This window comes from Grampus griseus (genome assembly GCF_964374135.1).
Source record: "Grampus griseus genome assembly, chromosome: X".
NCBI lineage: Eukaryota > Metazoa > Chordata > Mammalia > Artiodactyla > Delphinidae > Grampus > Grampus griseus.
Genome location: NC_138999.1, coordinates 72655706 through 72673533, shown reverse-complemented (window position 1 = coordinate 72673533; position 17828 = coordinate 72655706). Strand labels below are relative to the sequence as shown.

The window sequence follows — 17828 nt, the reverse complement described above, 5'->3', positions numbered from 1 at the left end:
CACTGAGTACTTCATAAAGATACATGTCATAAATCAGTAAGCAAGTGTTATGCTGAATTTTGGAGATAACAAGTATTTGCCATTCCTGCTGGTTAAAGAAGTTGGATATTGGAAGTGAAAGTTTCGCTCTGTGGTCATAGAAGGAAGGGTTGGGGGAAGGAAAAGTTAAACATATAAAGAGATAACAATTGATGGCATTAATACAGAAAGAAAGGTAAAGTATAATTTATAGCATAGGTAACTCATACTCATAGTTCTCTAAAAATATTCCAAGTATGCTTTGAAAATGATCAAATTATATTGTATATATAATATATATAAATTATATATATATACAGATTTTTTTCTGCCGGAAACGTTTAATAGTTGGGTTTTGTCTGCACACGTCCTATCTTATAAGGGAGTTCTGGCTCTTCAGAAATTGGGTATCCAATTTGTTGTCTCTCTCTTTGAGTGTAGCTTGACTTTGGAACTCCTGGTGTGGCCAAACTCTGCAAGGAAGTTAAAAATATCAAACATAATTAAATGATATTTAATAAAATTTCTATTCTTGTTTAGATATGTTGTGTATTAGAAAATTGTGCATATAATATCTGAATCATTTTAGAAATTTGTTTTATCACCATTATACATTTTAGTTATTTAAAAACACACACATACAGAATTTTTTTTTAGCAACTGAATTGTTGGCTGCTTTTAAATAACCTTTAAATACTGTACTCATAGTACAGTTTCCCTAGACAAGTTTAGATATTGTCCAATCCAGAATCTCTGTACTAAAGTAAGAACCTAACATTACAGGAGCAAATTTATGGAAGAAAAACAGATACCTCTTTTTTCTGAAATTACAGTACCAAAGTCCACACTCTAATCTTGCAGTGATGAATGTTAGTACTATATAACTGCACAATTACATTTGTTGCTTTTATGAAGTATCTCACTTTTCTTTTGTTGTATGATCTTATTCACAAACTACATTACTAGTGTTTCCACATCATATGTTATTATAACAACATTGTTTATGTTATAGTAGCCCAGACTTCTGTTACCACTATAATATTGTTTTATGATAGGGGTTCATGCTAAAACCTCATTTTCTCAGCATAACATGTTACTTTTTGACAATTAATCTCTACTCACAGATGCACTTTTCTATTGCAAAGACCCTCAGAAACATGTTCATGAGCATTTAAAAATACCATTTTAAAACAGATCTGAGAAAGAAATGAAGGCCTTTATTTTGAGAATTCTCTATTTTTATTGGAAAATATTGCACTGATCACTTTCCTCAGTTGTAAGAGAATGGTTCAAAGATAAACACACATATGTGCACATATACACATATGTTGACCACCACTCTGTGGCAGGCATTGTACTTGGCACTAAGGATACAATAATGAATAAGTGAGGGTTCTTGATCTGGATGAATTAAAAATCAAGTGGAAGACACATACCAATAGTCAGGTAGATAAATAATTATAACATAATATCTTAGTATAAGAATGAAGGCAATAATAGTGCTGCTGGGAGGGCAGAGGATAGAGCACTACCTCTGCTTAAAGGTTTGGGAAAGGCTTCATGAATGTGATATTCAAAGTACATATTAGGATGACTAGGAGTTTTCCAGGCATGGAACCATAAATGCTTTGGAACCATATACTTGAGAAACCATACATGTGGTATGGCTGGAACATAGAGTGCAAACCTAAGATCAGCCAGAGATGAAGCTGTAGAGCTGGAGAGATCAGGGGAGCTAAAATCCTTCACATTATGCTTACTTGAGGAATTTTGACTTTGACCTATTTGTAATAAGGATCAAGTATGGTCTTTTAAGCTAGATAACAATAAGATCATATTTGGTTTTAAGATAATAACTTTGGCAACTGTGTGACAGTTAAGCCTGAAATAGAGACACAGGTGGCAGAGGAATTAGTTGGTAATAATTTAGAAGGGACATGCTGAAGACCTGAATTTAGTCCGTGGCAGAGGGATTGAGTTTTCCCAGAACTGAGGGGGTTCTTGGAATGTGGGACTTTCACTTTTAAAACCAAGACTGTCCCAAGCAAATTGTGGTGAGATGGTCACCCTAGATTTAAGGGAAAACATTAATAACACATGACTTTGTGCATGATTAGATTTAGAGAGAGCAGTAAAGGAGAGAAAAGAGCCTCCTAGTGCTCACAGACTTCAGTTTTAGATGATTGGGTAGATGGCACCATTCACTTTAATACAGAATACAGGAGAGGAGCAGGGTGGAGTGAAGAGATAATGACATAGGTCTTTAAGGGGCCTGCTAGACATACAAATGTACAGATATCCTGTAGATTACTAGAATCACTGGTCTAGATCTAGAGAAACTTCTATGAGTTGAAATTAGATTTGAAATTCACAAACAAGATGGAACCCTGAAAAAACAGCACCATTTAAGTTGTGGACAGAGTTGGAAGTGTTTCAGAAGGAGTTTGAGGAATAATAATCAGAGAAGTATGCAGACAACCAGGGCAGTGGTACCCTGGCAGTCAAATGAAGAGTCAGGAAGCAGTGAGTGTCAAATGCCAACAGAGACATCAAGTAAGGTAAAGTCTTAAAATAAGCTTTTAGGTTTGCTTATCAGGGGCTTACAGGTATATGTAATGAGAGCAATCTTAATAATATGGTTTAATAAAATGCTGAGCTTGGTCTCTTGTGTCCTTTAAATGATAGTACAATGAAAGATTTCTTGAGAAAAAGATAAGTTGAAGTTGTTAAAAGAAACTCAGATGAAAATTTCCCTAGGTATTAAGTAAGGAGCTCTTGGCATATTGTTTTCTTGTTTGGTGCACTACCTTCTACCCTTATCAATATCAACTTCACTTCAACTTTTTCTCTTACCTTGCCTCCTCCACTTCCAACCCTGCCCCTACTTAGAAATTGCTACTACTTTTTGACTGAGGTAGCCACAAAAGGGAGCTACAGCCCACTTCTTCCCTTTTAAGTCTCTTGTCCAACTTGTATATTACTGCTTTTCTTTTAGTGACTGTAATTAAGGGTAAAATTGATATGCGCACTGCATTGAAAGTGACTGCACCAACTTTGTTATTTTCTCTCACTACCCTCTGAGCTATTTCCTCATAGCACTTATCACAATTAGTAATCCTATATGTGTTTATTTGCTTAATATATTTCCCCCACTATATTACAGCTCCATGGAGCAGGAACTTTTCTTTCATCATTCTTTAACTACCACAACAGTGCTTGGCATGTAATGGGCAACAAATTAGTTGAGTGAATGAAAAATGTCATGTTACTCTGTTAACTTCACTCAGTTTTAAAAGATTAATCTATCTGTCCCAAGATTTCTATAATTCTATAATCTTTAAGGGTCACTATTTTTTTCCTGTTCACCTAGTCTTCCAGTAAAATGCTGTTTTAGTACCATTTTAGTCCACTTTAAGTGGTAACCTGCTATTTATCTGGACACACCCTAAAGAATGACCCTCCAATGAGTCATGTCCCCTGTGTAACCCCCTACCCTTGAGTGTGAGCAGAACCTGTGATTCGCTTTTAGCCAATAGAATATGGAGAAAATAATAGGAAATGTCAATGGAATAGTTATTCCCTTGAATAGATTTTCTTATATGACTCCATCTTAGGAGAATGGAGCTGAAGCTTCTTCTGCTGGCCTTGAAGAAAGCTGTAATGTTGTGAGAGAGTCTGTCAGAAGGCCAAGTGGCAACTGTAGGTAGCCTCTACAGACCGACAGTGACCCCCTAGTTGTCAGCCAGCAAGGAAAGATATGGGGCAGGGTGGGCAGAATCACCTAAGTGATTCCTAAGGAACTGGATTCTACCAACAACCATGTGAACGTAGAAGAGGACCCAAACTCCAGATGAGAATACAGCCTGCCTGACATCTTGATTGCAGCTTGGTGCAACCCTGAGCAGAGCACCCAGAAAAGCCATATCCAGACTCCTGACCCACGTAAATTGTGACACAATAAATGTATAATGCTTTAAACTGCAGAGTCTATGGTAATTTGTTATGCAGCAACAGAGAACTAATACATAGATCAAAACTAATATGATGTCACCTGCATTCAAACCCAGACAGTTTACCTGCTATATTCTCAATATTAGTCTTTCCTCTTTCATTATTTAGATTGTATTTTCTCTTGGATTTCCACGTGTATTGACCCACAATGAGTTCAGTACCATTCTCTATTTCCTTCTCTTTCTGATTTAATATGTCACTTAAAAATTCCCAGTTTCTTCCCAGTTCTATCTTCCAGAATCACTGGTCCACATACATGGTACCATTTATCTAATGTGTGAAAAATCAGTTTTTATTCCATCACACATCCAGCATTTTGCCTTTCTCTTGTACGTCACTAAAACTCCACATTTGTATTTCCTTTCTTTACCTCTCTGAGGTCACTCATCAATTCACAGTGTTTTTTTCTCCCAATTTTAATGAGAAACAATTAACATGCATCACTGTATAAGATTAAGGGGTACAGCATGATGGTTTGATTTACATATATCGTGAAATAATTACAACAGGTTTAGTTAACATCCATCATCTCATATAGCTACAATAAGAGGGAAAAAATTTTTTTTCCTTGTGATGAGAATACTTAGGATCTACTCTCTTAACAACTTTCCTATGTATCATACATCAGTGTTAACTATAGTTATCATGTGGTACATTACATCCCTAGTAGTTATTTATCTTATAACTGGAAATTTATATCTTTTGACCACCTTCCTCCAATTCCCCTCCCTTCACCCCCACTTCTGGTAACCACAAATCTGATTTCTTTTTCTATGAGTTTGGTGGTTTTTCATTTGTTTGTTTTACATTCCACTTCAAGGACCATCCATGTTGTTGCAAATGGTAGGATTTCCTCGTTTTTATCTTGCTGAATAATATTCCATTGTGTGTGGTATATATATATACACATACCACAACTTCTTCATCCATTCATCCATTGATGGATGTTTAGGTTGTTTCCATGTCTTGGCCATTGTAAATAATGCTGCTATGGGCATGAGGGTGCAGATCTCTTTTTGAATTAATGTTTTCATTTCTTTTGGATATATTCCCAGAAATGAAATTGCTGGATCATATGGTAGCTCTGTTTTTAAGTTTTTGAAAAATCTTATACCAATTTACAATCCCACCAACAGTGCACCAGGGTTCTCTTTTCTCCACATCCACATCAGCATTTGTTATCACTTGTCTTTTTAATGATAGCCATTCTAACAGGTGTGAGGCGATATCTTATTGTGGTTTTAATTTGCTTTTCCCTAATGAATAGTGATGTTGAGCATTATTTTCATGTAAACATTGGCCATTAATATATCTTCCTTGGAAAAATGTCTATTCAGGTCCTTTGACTATTTTAAATTTAATTATTATTTTCCTGTTAAGTTGGATTAGTTCTTTATATATTTTGGATATTAACCTCTTATCAGATATATGGTTTGCAAATATTTTCCCCATTCTATAGGTTGTCTTTTTACTCTGTTGATGGTTTCTTTTGCTGTACAGAAGCTTTTTAGTTTGATGTTATCCCACTTGTTTATTTTTTATTTTGTTGTTTGTGCTTTAGGTGTGAGTTTCCAAAATATAATTACTGAGACTTGTGTCAAGAAGATTTGTTCCTATGCTTTCTCTTAGAATTTTCATGGTTTCAGGTCTTACATTTAAGTTTTTAACACATTTTGAGTTAATTTTTGTAAGTGGTATAAGAGAGGGGTCAAGTTTCATTCTATTACATGTGAATATCCAATTTTCCCAGCACCATTTATTGAAAAGACTCTCTTTTCTCCATTGAGTATTCTTGGATCTTTCACGTCATTGGTTAAATTTATTCCTAAGTAGTTTACTGTTTTTGATACTATTGTAAATAGCTCAGTTAGTTCTTTTTCTATTACTTAAGGCATAGAGTTAGGTTGTTTATTTGGGATCTTTCTTGCTTCATAATGTAGTCATTTATTGCTATGAAATTCCCTCTTAGAACTGCTTTTGCTGCATCCCATAAGTTCTCATATGTTGTGCTTCCATTTTCGTTTGTCTCAAGAAATTTTTAATTTCTCTTTTAATGTATTTTTTGATCCAGTGGTTGTTCAGGAGAGTGTTGTTTAATTTCTATGTGTTTGTGAATTTACCAATTTTCTCTTGTTATTGATTTCTAGTTTCATGCCATTGTGGTCAGAAAAGGTAATTGGTATGATTTCAGTCTTCTTCAAGTCACTAAGACTTGTTTTGTGGCCTAATGTATGGTCTATTCTAAATGATGTTCCATGTGCAATTGATAAGAATGTATATTCCGATGTTGTTTGATAGAATGTTCTGTAAGGTCAATTGGACTATAGCGTTGTTCAAATCCAAATCCACTGTTTCTTTATTAATTCTCTGGCTGATCTATCAATTGTTGAGAATAGGGTATTAAAGTCCCCAAATGTTATTGTATTACTGTTTATTTCTCTTTTTAATGTGTTATTGTTTGTTTTATATATTTAGTTGCTCCAATGTTGGGTGCATAAATATTTGCAATTGTTATATCTTCTTGATGGATTGACTACTTTATCATTATATTATGACCTTCTTTGTCTCTTTTTACCAATTTTAGTTTAAAGTCCATTTTTTTCTCATATAAGAATAGCTACTTCTGCTTTTGTTTTTGGTCACCATTTGTTTGAAATGTCTTTTTCTATCCCTTCACTCTCAGTCTATTCATCTAAGGCTAAAGTAAGTCTCTCATAGGCAACCAATCATTGGATCTTGTTTTTTTTTTTTTAAATCCATTCAGTTATTTCATGTCTTTTGATTGGAAAATTTAATCTATTTCAGTTTAAGGTAATTATTGATAAATAAGGACTTACTATTACCAATTTGTTAATTTTTTTCTGGTTGTTTTGTAGAGCCATTGTTTCTTGTTTCTTATCCTGCTCTCTTTTTTTGTGTTTTGATGCTTTTGGTATCAGTAAGCTTTGACATCTTTATCCTATTCTTTTGTGTAATTGCAGCAGATTTTTTCCCTTATGGTTATCATGAGGCTTACATAAAATATATATAACAGCTTAACTTCAATGAAATTCCTAAACTTTACACTTTTCCTTCTCTTCCCTCTTACATTTTATGTTACTGCTGTTATAATTTACATATATTATGTTGTATAACTAATAACAGATTATTGTAGTTATGGTTATCTTTATGACATTCATTTTCTTAAACATTTAAACTAGAGTTGTAAGTGAATTATGCACCACCATTACCATATTATAGAATCTAACTTTGAGTATATATTTACCATTAACAGTGAGTTTTTGCTACCTTTTTAATGTTTTTATGATGTTAATTAATGTGCTTTTACTTCCACTCAGAGAACTCCCTTTAGCATTTCTTGTAAGGTAGGTCACATGGTAATAAACTCCTTTAGCCTTTTTATTTTTTCAGGAAAGTCATTATCCCTCCTTCAGTTCTGAAGGACAGCTTCACTGGGTATACAATTATTGGTTGACAGGTTTTTTTTTTTCAATATTTTGAATGTCATCCCATTCTCTCCTGGCCTGAAAAGTTTCTTTTGAGAAATCTGCTGATAATCTCATGGGGGTTCCCTTTTATGTAACTTCTCTCTTTAGTCTTGCTGCTTTTAAAATTCTTCATTGCCTTTGACTTTTGACAATTTAAATAATGTCTCAGTGTAGCCCTATTTGGGTTCAACCTATTTGGGGTCCTTTGGGCCTCATGGATCTGGATGTCAATTTCTCTCCCCAGGTTCAGGAAGTTTTCAGCCATTATTGCTATAAATATACTTTCTGTCTCTTTCTCTTTCTTTTCTCTTTCTTTTCTCCTTCTGGAATTCCAATCATGCAAATATTGTTTCTTTTCATTGTGTCCCATAAGTCCCATAGTCTTTCTTCACTCTTTTGCATTCTTCTTTCCTTTGCTTCTCTGACTGGATAATTTTAAATGTCCAGTCTTCCAGGTTGCTGATTGTTTCTTCTGCATGGTCGAGTCTGCTTTTGAAACCCTATTGGATTCTTCAGTTCAGTTTTCATATTTTCCAACTCTAGGATTTCTGGTTGGGTTGTTCTGATGGTTTCTATTTCTTTGCTGAACTTGTCATTTTGTTCATGTACTGTTTTTGTAATTTCAGTTTTTTGTTATCTATTCCTTGTTTTTAATTACAGGGTAACACAGTAAACTCCAACACAAAGGTAGGGATGGGGGAGTGCAAAAGGAATAAAGAAAATAGAACCAGTATTTCACAAAAGCATCAAGCCAGTGATGAAGTAGCAGTTAATGCTTTGCAGAGTCTTGAGGGTATAATTTGCTCAGGGTGCTCTGAGGGATTCTCTTCAGCATTTCTTTGGAGAATGTTTGAAGCAGCTGCCAGCCAATGTTCAAAGTCTCATAGACAGGGTGATTTTCACAAGGACTCTGAGCAATAAAGTTCTTCTCAAACTTCTGCAGAAATTCCAAGTAAAGAAGATCATCTGAGGTAAGGGCTTTGTCTCCAACTACAGCTTTCATGGCTTGTGCATCCTTACCAATAGCATAGCATGCATACAACTGGTTAGATACATTGGCATGATCCTTTCTGGTTATACCTTCTTCAATAGTAGACTTCATTAACTGTGATAATGAGGGCAGCACATTAATAGGTGGGGAAATCTGTCCGTGTGTAGATCTGCCACTCTGTAATATATCCAGTCAAGTCAGGGATTCAGTGAGTGATATCATTGTTACGCATGGTGAGAATAGGAATTTGAGTAATAGAGTCATTTCTACCTTCCACTCGACCAGCACATTAATGTATTGTGGGTAAATCTGTATACATATAATTTTGGAAGCCTCGTTGACCAGGAACCTCCTTCCTGGGCTGCTGAAACCTCTCAAAGTGCTTCAGCATAAGAACTCATGTCTGTTAGGGTAACCAATACATGTTTTTCACACTGATCTTCACTACTCAGCTGTGGTTAGAGCCAAGTGAGGAGTGATAATTTGCTCAATAGCTGGGTCTTTAGCCAAGTTAAAAAAGAGGCAGGCATTGCCCCTTGAGCCGTTTTCTTCAAAGTCAGATTTGAAGAACCGGGCAGTTTCCATGTTTACACCCATAGCAGCAAACACAATCACAAAATTTTCCTCATTGTAGTCCACTACATCTTTGGATTTTTTTTACCATACCAGGCTGGCAATAGATTAGAGCTGCAATCTAATTGTGTGGTAAGCCATCTTCAGAGAAGACAGGAATTTTCATGCCATCTATGGGCAAAATACCAGTCTGAATCATCTCCTCTGAATAGCTTCGACACTGAGGATTGATTGCCTGGCCCATGATGTCAATGAACTCTTCAGCCAGTACAACAGGACCTCTGTTGATTGTTTTTTCTAATCCATTGAATACCCCACCAAGCACCTCCTTAGACACTGGTGTTTGGAGAATATCCTCAGTAAACTCACAGGACATTTTCTTGACATCTATACCTGAAGTCCCTTCAAATACCTGAACGACTGCTTTGGAACCACTGACTTCTAGAACTTGCCCACTCCGCTTCATGCCATCAGGTAATGTCAAGTGCACAATCTCAGCGTATCTGGGAAACTTAACATGAACTAAGATCACTAGTGGACCATTGACTCCTGATACTGTCTTGTATGCCCTAAAACAATTTCTTCATTGTTCTCATTTTAAAAGCATGCAAACATTGTTTTTCAAAGACTTTCTAAAATCAACTGTCTGGCTCATCACTTGTTCTTTAACTCTATGCTGCTGCTCAAATTCTAAAACTGAACTGTTCATTTTTTTGTGGTCTGGGACACTCTGTATCATTACTGAAAAACAACCTTTCTCCAATGGAGTGTAGCCACTGGAGAAGTTCTTCGGTCACTGGCTAAGCACACACAGAATGTTGAGAAATCATAGTCATCTCCCTTAAGGGTTTACAACCTTAGTCATGGAGTACTCTTTAAACTATGTTATTGTTTCAGTTGATACTCTCTGAATTGAGATTGAGTGAATAATTATATGGAAAAATGACAGCTGCCCCTTATAATCTTTTCCTAGAAGCTGCCCCTCCTAGGGGCAAAACATATAAATGAAATTCATAAAAGAGTATTTATAATTGTTAGGTATAAATTTATTGTCATAAGAATGCAACATGTGTCAGTTACTTGACACATCTACTTCAGCTCACATAAACTCCCCAAAGGCATTCTCTAATGCAAATAATTCCCATTATAAAAAGCACATCTGGGAGAGGAGGGATAAATTAGGAGTTTGGGATTAAAATATACACACTACTGTTTATAAAATAGATCACCAACAGGGACCTAGTGTATAGCACAGGGAACTATACTCAATATCTTGTAATAACCTATAAGGGAAAAGAGTCTTAAAAAGAGCATATATACTGAATCACTTTGCTGTACACCTGAAACTAACACAATATTCTAAATCAACTATATTTCAATAAAAAAAAATTTTGTAAAAGCACATCTCCTCAAACCATAGAATCAAGTCTTTTCCTTCTTCCTTACACTGCAGTGCTGTCACATGACCCAGTGACTGATCAGGACAGGATTAGTCAGGCAGGAGAGCGCCCAGACTGATATCCTTCATCTGAAATTCTTTTTAACCAATGAGCCACAAACAGGCACTCTGGCAATTAACCAGTGCAAACATAGTCTTACAACCTGGGGAAACAACAGGTGCTTTCCTAAGTTTTAAAGAGTCTACTTCCAGGGCTCATCCCCAGTTCCTAAGGAAGCTATGAAGAGGTCTGATGCTACACAATTGTATTGTTTAGTAATCAAGAACCATTTCTTTCAGAACTGCTGAGCAGTCCACTTAAGCCTGGTTTATTAAGGTCTTTTTACAATCACAACACTTAAACATATCAGTGCATATGCTTTGGATATATGCTATATAATATGGGCAAAGCTGCTTGTCTTCCCCAAAGAGAGCCTTGAGCTGAAAAAAGTTAATGGTAGAAAAAGGTCAAACAAGACTTAAGAAACCTGGAATTTTCCTGCTCTGCCAATAATCAGGTGTCTAAATCCTGGCAAGCCCTGTCCCTCCCATAACCTTAGGCTTCTCACTGTAAAATGAGAGGGTTAGACTAGATGACCTGCAGGGTACTTTTCAGCTCTGGCCTTCTCTGATATCTAGGTGTCCTCCTGCAGAGCAGCCTCTCCACTGAACAACACCTCCCTCTGGCTGCGGGCCTGACCTCCATCCATGAAAGCAGTTTTCCTAATTTCATTTAGTTTTTTTTGTGTGTTCTTGTATTTTGCTAGATTTCCTTAAGAGAATTATTCTGAATTATTTGTCTGACAGTTCATAGATCTCCATTTTGTTAGCGTCAGTTCTTGGAGCTTTATTAGTTTCCTTTGTTGGTGTCATATTTTCTTGGTTTTTCATTATCCTTGATTCCTTACATTGGTATCTGCACATTTGAGTAATTGGGGTCCTCATACAGACTTTACAGGTTTGCCTTGGCAGAGACGGATCTTCACCAGTCAGCTCAGTTTGGATCTCTAGGCATATTTGTTGGTAATATACTTAGGCAAGTGGGGCCTACTGTTATGCTGGGGGTGGAGGGAGGCAACTGTTCAAGCTCTGAGGTTGGGGATGGGATGGTGTGCCACTGGCTGAGAACAGTTGGATAGGACTGCTGGCTTGGTTCCCTACCCAAGTAAGGCTGTTAGATGGTGCTGTACTTTCCTGGATTCTCTGGTCAGGCTTACTAGATGGTTGGGACTGGGTACTATATTCAGTAGTAGATGGGACTATGAATTAGCTTCACTCCCTGGTAGGGTAGCAAGGACCTGTATGGGCTTATTGTTTGGGAACCCAGATCAGGCAACTGTGTGCACTGAATTCCCTGATCAGGTGAGACCACCAGTTTTTTTCTGCAAATGGGGAAAGACATGGCTTGTGCTCTCTGTTCAAGTGCCACTCTAGTCTGGGCTGTTGGATGGGCTATGCAGCTTCCTGTGTGCTCTGATTAGGTTCCCTGGTTAGGCAGGCTAGAGGCTGTATTCAGCAATGAGCAGGGCTATGAATTAATTTTCCTGCCTGGGTGCAGTGAGAGAAGCAACATAAAGCCAGTAAAGCTCTTTGTTGTCTTAACTAAAGCCAACCTGCACTCCAAGTTCTCTGGCCGAACAGGTTCATTGGCTTTGCTCTGCAAACTATCAGCTCTGCCTGCCTGCCTCTTGCCTTGAGTGCTGCTAGGCTACACAGCTTCCAGTTTTTTTGCCAGCCTTTCTGATCAGATGGGGTGAGAGATACTGTCCACAGTGAGTGGGGATATGTCTCAGTTCCCTTGCCTGGGCAGGCCCGCATCTTGGCTCAAGCATTGCTGGTTACACAGCTTCTAGGGGTTCTTGCCAGCTCTTGTGGTCAGATGGAGCTCTGGAGCCACAATGGGTGGGGCTATGTTTCAGGTCACTTGCTTGAGTGGGACAGTGAAGGGTCACTCCAGGCAACTCCCATTTTTCTCCAAGCAGGCTTTCTAGTCTCGAGGGGTTGGGAGCTACCCTCAGCCTTGGCTATGAGTTAATCCCCCTGCCTGGGCTTAGCAAGAGAACCCTCCATGCCCAGTATTGGCTTTACTCTGGGGGCAATCAGCTCTGCATGTCTCTCAGCTGGAGTGTTGCTAGGCTACACAACTTCCCGGTGCTCTCACTAGCTACTCATCAGATGGGGCTGGGAGACACTCTTCCTAGTGGATGGATCTATGACTCAGCTCCTTGCCTCAGACTCCTTGGTCCAGGCTCTACGGCCAGAAAAACTCCTCATTTGAGTACCCAAATCAGTCAGATCTGCATCCTAATGGGTTCCCTAGCCAAAGTGCACCACTGACTTGGTTCTGCATATGGGCAAAGCCATTAATTAGGATTACTACTTGGGCACTGCAGGTATGAACTTGGTCTGCCAAGATCTTTGTTGCAAGCCCCTTCTCTCTTCTCCATAACAGTCAGATTCCCAGTGGTTGAGCCCTGCAGATTTCCCTGCAGTCTCCATGTAGCGAGACCAGAATAGGGGCTCCCACATGAGTAGGGGCTCCAAGAAACTTAGGAGGTTTGTTGTCCCCCTCGCCTCTCCTTTCCCACTGGAGGAACCAGAGACTCAGGGAAGACTTCTCTGTGTGTTGCTACACTGGCAATGGGAGGGACAATGCAGTCATTGTGTAGCAGCTTCTCTTATCCTTCCGAAGCAGTATCTTTTGCTCTCTGTGGTGCAGGGGGTGCTTTAGTCTCACCCTTATTTCTAGAATTCTTTCAGGAGTGCCACGTACTTGAATAGATATTAGTTCTTCTTCTGAGGGGGAGTGAAGTCAGGAACGACATATGTTGCCATCTTGGTGATATCACTCTCTCCACTGTGGTTTTTTTGGGGAAGGTTATTTTGTCAGTGGTCACTCAACTAAAAATGACCCTTCCCCCCAAAAAACACAAAAATTCAATATGTCAACAAACATAAGGTATTCATTTTTGGTGAATTATTTTCATTTTTCTATAATTCATTGCATTTGTCAAGAACATTCATAAAGATAACTTTCGGGTGATGATCTATTTCACTTTTTTTTCTGATTTCTGGTTTTAAACACTTATACAGAGAAACACAGTTTGTACTTCATGATAATTGTTAATATGTCTTGTAATTAGAGATCAGCAATTAGCCAGTATTCAGCATTAGCTTGAGCAATGCACTATTTAATGTATTAAGTACACTAAAACACAAAATAGCAGTTGCCTTGTTAAATTATGATAATTTAATGATTATCATAAGACCAGTCTCACAGAATTTAACCAGTCTTCCTTTGATCTCAAATCTCCTTTCTAAAGATTGCAAATTTAAGTTACATACATAATATATTTATACATATGAAGTATTATATATACTATACCTTTGACTCATATTTCCTAATCCCATTTAACAAAGTGAAATAGTAGTGATAGTGAGTCTTATAAGCTAAACTTTCCATATCTTTATCTCAAATGATTCTGTCATATCATTTTGCTATAGCAAAGTCTTAGTATTCATTATATTACCTTTACTAGAACTACAGTGATGATAACTATATATAGAAATGGAAATGCATGATACATACGAAAAGTGGCTTCATATGCATGGCTGAAGAATACTTGTCCCCATAATTTGCTTCAGGTCTAGCTGTTCCCAGAGAGCCATTCCAAATAAAAGATGGATGGATGTAAGGATTGTCCTCTTTGGGCTCATGAGTCATAATGCTATTTTAAATGAAAAAACAAACATGAAATATCTCAGGATATTTTAAAAATATCAAACACACATAGATTCTTATCACTATATTCTCTAGGAAGCAAATAAATGAAACCATCCAGAAGGCACATTAGATCGATATAGCAGATATACTAAAATAATGGCATCTACATAAAACAAAGAAATGATTCTGCTTTTATTCTATTCCTCACTAAAACTAGGGTTTTTGTTAGGGAATATTTCCTATGGTCTAAGAATGTCTGAGAAATTACTATGATACTTAGATAAGTGAAGGAAATATAATTTTAAAAATCTTACAGATTAATCTAGGTCAGTGCTTTTTTCCTCAGGAAATGTGTTATCTTCTGGCATAAACACAATTATGTATATATTCATAGTTAGAAACACTGTTATCTCTGACTATGCCTCTCCTTCTCTGCAACCCCACCTCCTACTGAAAAATAAATACATAAAACTTTCTGCTAAAATTCTTTCCAAATAATATCCTGCTTTCTTTCTTTTTCAGTATTTACAAGCTTTAAATTTCCTTTTAAGGGATTGCTTACTTGTAATTTCTTCCAGAGAACTGTTGTGGTGGAGATACAGGACTTCTAGGAAGGATGCTCTGAAGGGATGAACTCCAGGGATTCTGCAGGTAGATTTTGTTTTTTGTTTAAGGGAGAGAGGAAAGGTTTAGCCATGATTTTAAGGAAATTTGAAATACAATGGCTCATATTGATACCACATGCTAAATATCTAAATGTCAAGATACCTCCAGGCCTGCTCCTAAAAAATGACAAATAAGCAAAGGTATTATTAAAAGGCAAATGTTTACATATTATAGTGGTAATTTAGCAGGTCTTTGTCTATTTCTATCTATTATCTGTTTATATTTATCTATCTTTCTCTCTATGATGTGGAATGGCTTACTGAAGGGGAAATACAAATGGAAGATTCATTTCAGCTGGTACTCTAAGCAATACGTGAAGCTTCCAGTCAAAAGAATTAAATATAAATCCCCCTTCCTATTGTCATAGTGTGAAAAACGCTAATCCCCAGACAAAACAGAGTTGACAAAAAGTAACTTAGAGAATACTGAAGCTGAATATAGAGAGCTACAACATTAAACAGTTACAGCATACAGCAGAGTTTTGGAGGGAAACAAATACAAATCAATTGATAAAGAGTTGGTTCTTAAAGACCATACTTTAAGTACATAAGCAAAGAGTAAATTGTAGCAATACGGACTTTGAAATAAGAAATTGGCATTTTAACACAGACATGAGGCATATAAGTGGATCCAGACCAGATCTACACAGAGCCTATTCTTACAGCCATACTGGTTATGTGTGGGTACATAACATTGTGACATAGCCATTTTGATGGAGCCATATTGAAATCAAGAATATTTTTATATAGGTACTTTGATAGAGATATTTTGACATGGGGGAATTTGATGCAGATTATAAAATAATCCATTGACCTTTCTGATTAAAATAAGATTAAATTGGATGTGAAATATATACCATGACTCATCCTTAAGTTTAAGCTCATGTCCATCCACAACCACCCCTGGAGGAGGGGGTGGTGAGGAACCTTGGATTGATAATAATGTTGGAGATGAGATAAAGGTTAAGTATCATCTGGGGAAAAAAAAACTGATACAAACAGGAAGAATGAGACAGACCCAATATTTTTCCTCTATTGTTTAAATATTTGTCTTTGGGCTTTCCTTTTCTGCTTTGTTTTGGCAATCTTCTTTAAAATAAAATTTTAAAAACCCACAAAACTAAAAAAGAAAACCATGACTCTTGAAAGTGTGATTTCAGTGAAGCTTGACAAGAAAGCTTCACTTGTGTCTATAGCCAGTCCCTCTTTTCTTGGCTCCCTGATGTCATAGTAGACAGAATCACGGGTTCCTGAGCATTCTGTACATCAGTTCTTAAAGGGGCTACCTTTCCTTCCATGGACTTAATTTCATTGGTCCAGGCCTTTTTCTCCAGCAGGCAAGAGAGAATAGCATATCTGATGCAATGAAAAGAGAGCTATCTAAAATTTGGATTTGCGGACCAGAGACCAGATTTTCTAGCTGAAGCAGTATGGATATATTTGGGGAGAAGGATCCCATAGGAAGTAGTAGGTGAGTCTCGGCTACTATATAGAGGGATGCTGCATACTTCCCACTTGTCCATTTTGGGCCTAATTTAAACTCATTAAGCCAGACCTGGGCCTTGATACAGCTAGATAGATGTAGAAAAGTGTTTCAGGCAGAACCTAAGGAGTATAAACTTATAGAATAGAAGGCAGGGTCAGATTGACATGGTGACTTATTTATTTATTTATTTCTTGAGATCAGGTCCTAGGGGTGGTGGTGATGGTCATGTGATCATAGTGTGACACCCCACTCTTTTTTTTTAACATCTTTATTGAAGTGTAATTGCTTTACAATGGTGTGTTATTTTCTGTTTCATAACAAAGTGAATCAGTTATACATATACATATGTCCCCATATCTCTTCCCTCTTGCACCTCCCTCCCTCCCACCCTCCCTATCCCACCCCTCTAGGTGGTCACAAAGCACAGAGTTGATCTCCCTGTGCTATGCGGCTGCTTCCCACTAGCTATCTATTTTATGTTTGGTAGTGTATATATGTCCATGCCACTTTCTCACTTTGTCACAGCTTACCCTTCCCCCTCCCCATATCCTCAAGTCCATTCTCTAGTAGGTCTGTGTCTTTATTCCTGTCTTGCCCCTCAGTTCTTCATGAACTTTTTTTTTCTTAGATTCCATATATGTGTTAGCATACAGTATTTGTTTTTCTCTTTCTGATTTACTTCACTCTGTATGACAGACTCTAGGTCCACCCATCTCACTACAAATAACTCAATTTCGTTTCTTTTTATGGCTGAGTAATATTCCATTGTATATATGTGCCACATCTTCTTTATCCATTCATCTGTTGATGGACACTTAGGTTGCTTCCAAGTCCTGGCTATTGTAAATAGAGCTGTAATTAACATTTTTGTACATGACTCCTTTTGAATTATGGTTTTCTCAGGGTATATGCCCAGTAGTGGGATTGCTGGGTCATATGGGAGTTCTATTTTTAGTGTTTTAAGGAACCTCCATACTGTTCTCCATAGTGGCTGTATCAATTTACATTCCCACCAACAGTGCAAGATGGTTCCCTTTTCTCCACACCCTCTCCAGCATTTATTGTTTGTAGATTTTTTGATGATGGCCATTCTGACTGGTGTGAGATGATATCTCATTGTAGTTTTGATTTGCATTTCTCTAATGATTAATGATGTTGAGCATTCTTTCATGTGTTTGTTGGCAATCTGTATATCTTCTTTGGAGAAATGTCTATTTAGGTCTTCTGCCCATTTTTGGATTAGGTTGTTTGTTTTCTTGATATTGAGCTGCATGAGCTGCTTGTAAACTTTGGAGATTAATCCTTTGTCAGTTGCTTCATTTGCAAATATTTTCTCCCATTCTGAGGGTTGTCTTTTGGTCTTGTTTATGGTTTCCTTTACTGTGCAAAAGCTTTGAAGTTTCTTTAGGTCCCATTTGTTTATTTTTGTTTTTA

General features: G+C 37.2%; 1 protein-coding gene and 1 pseudogene across 2 annotated transcripts in view; both read right to left on the bottom strand.

The window, feature by feature from the left end:
• Positions 1-277: 277 nt before the first annotated feature.
• Positions 278-17828, bottom strand: part of LOC309839338 (uncharacterized protein) — a 51821-nt gene continuing 34270 nt past the window's right edge. The window contains exons 4-6 of the mRNA XM_082681070.1: positions 14806-14888; positions 14109-14247; positions 278-491 (exon numbers count right to left, since the gene is read on the bottom strand). Coding sequence (XP_082537196.1) covers positions 360-491; positions 14109-14247; positions 14806-14888 — 354 coding nt within the window. The 3' untranslated portion in view covers positions 278-359. The remainder of the gene's footprint in view (positions 492-14108; positions 14248-14805; positions 14889-17828) is intronic.
• LOC309839432 (V-type proton ATPase subunit B, brain isoform-like) lies at positions 8287-13915 on the bottom strand (annotated as a pseudogene). The gene is made up of 2 exons: positions 13905-13915; positions 8287-9650 (listed from the first exon to the last, which is right to left on the bottom strand). The product of its transcript is annotated as a V-type proton ATPase subunit B, brain isoform-like (transcript).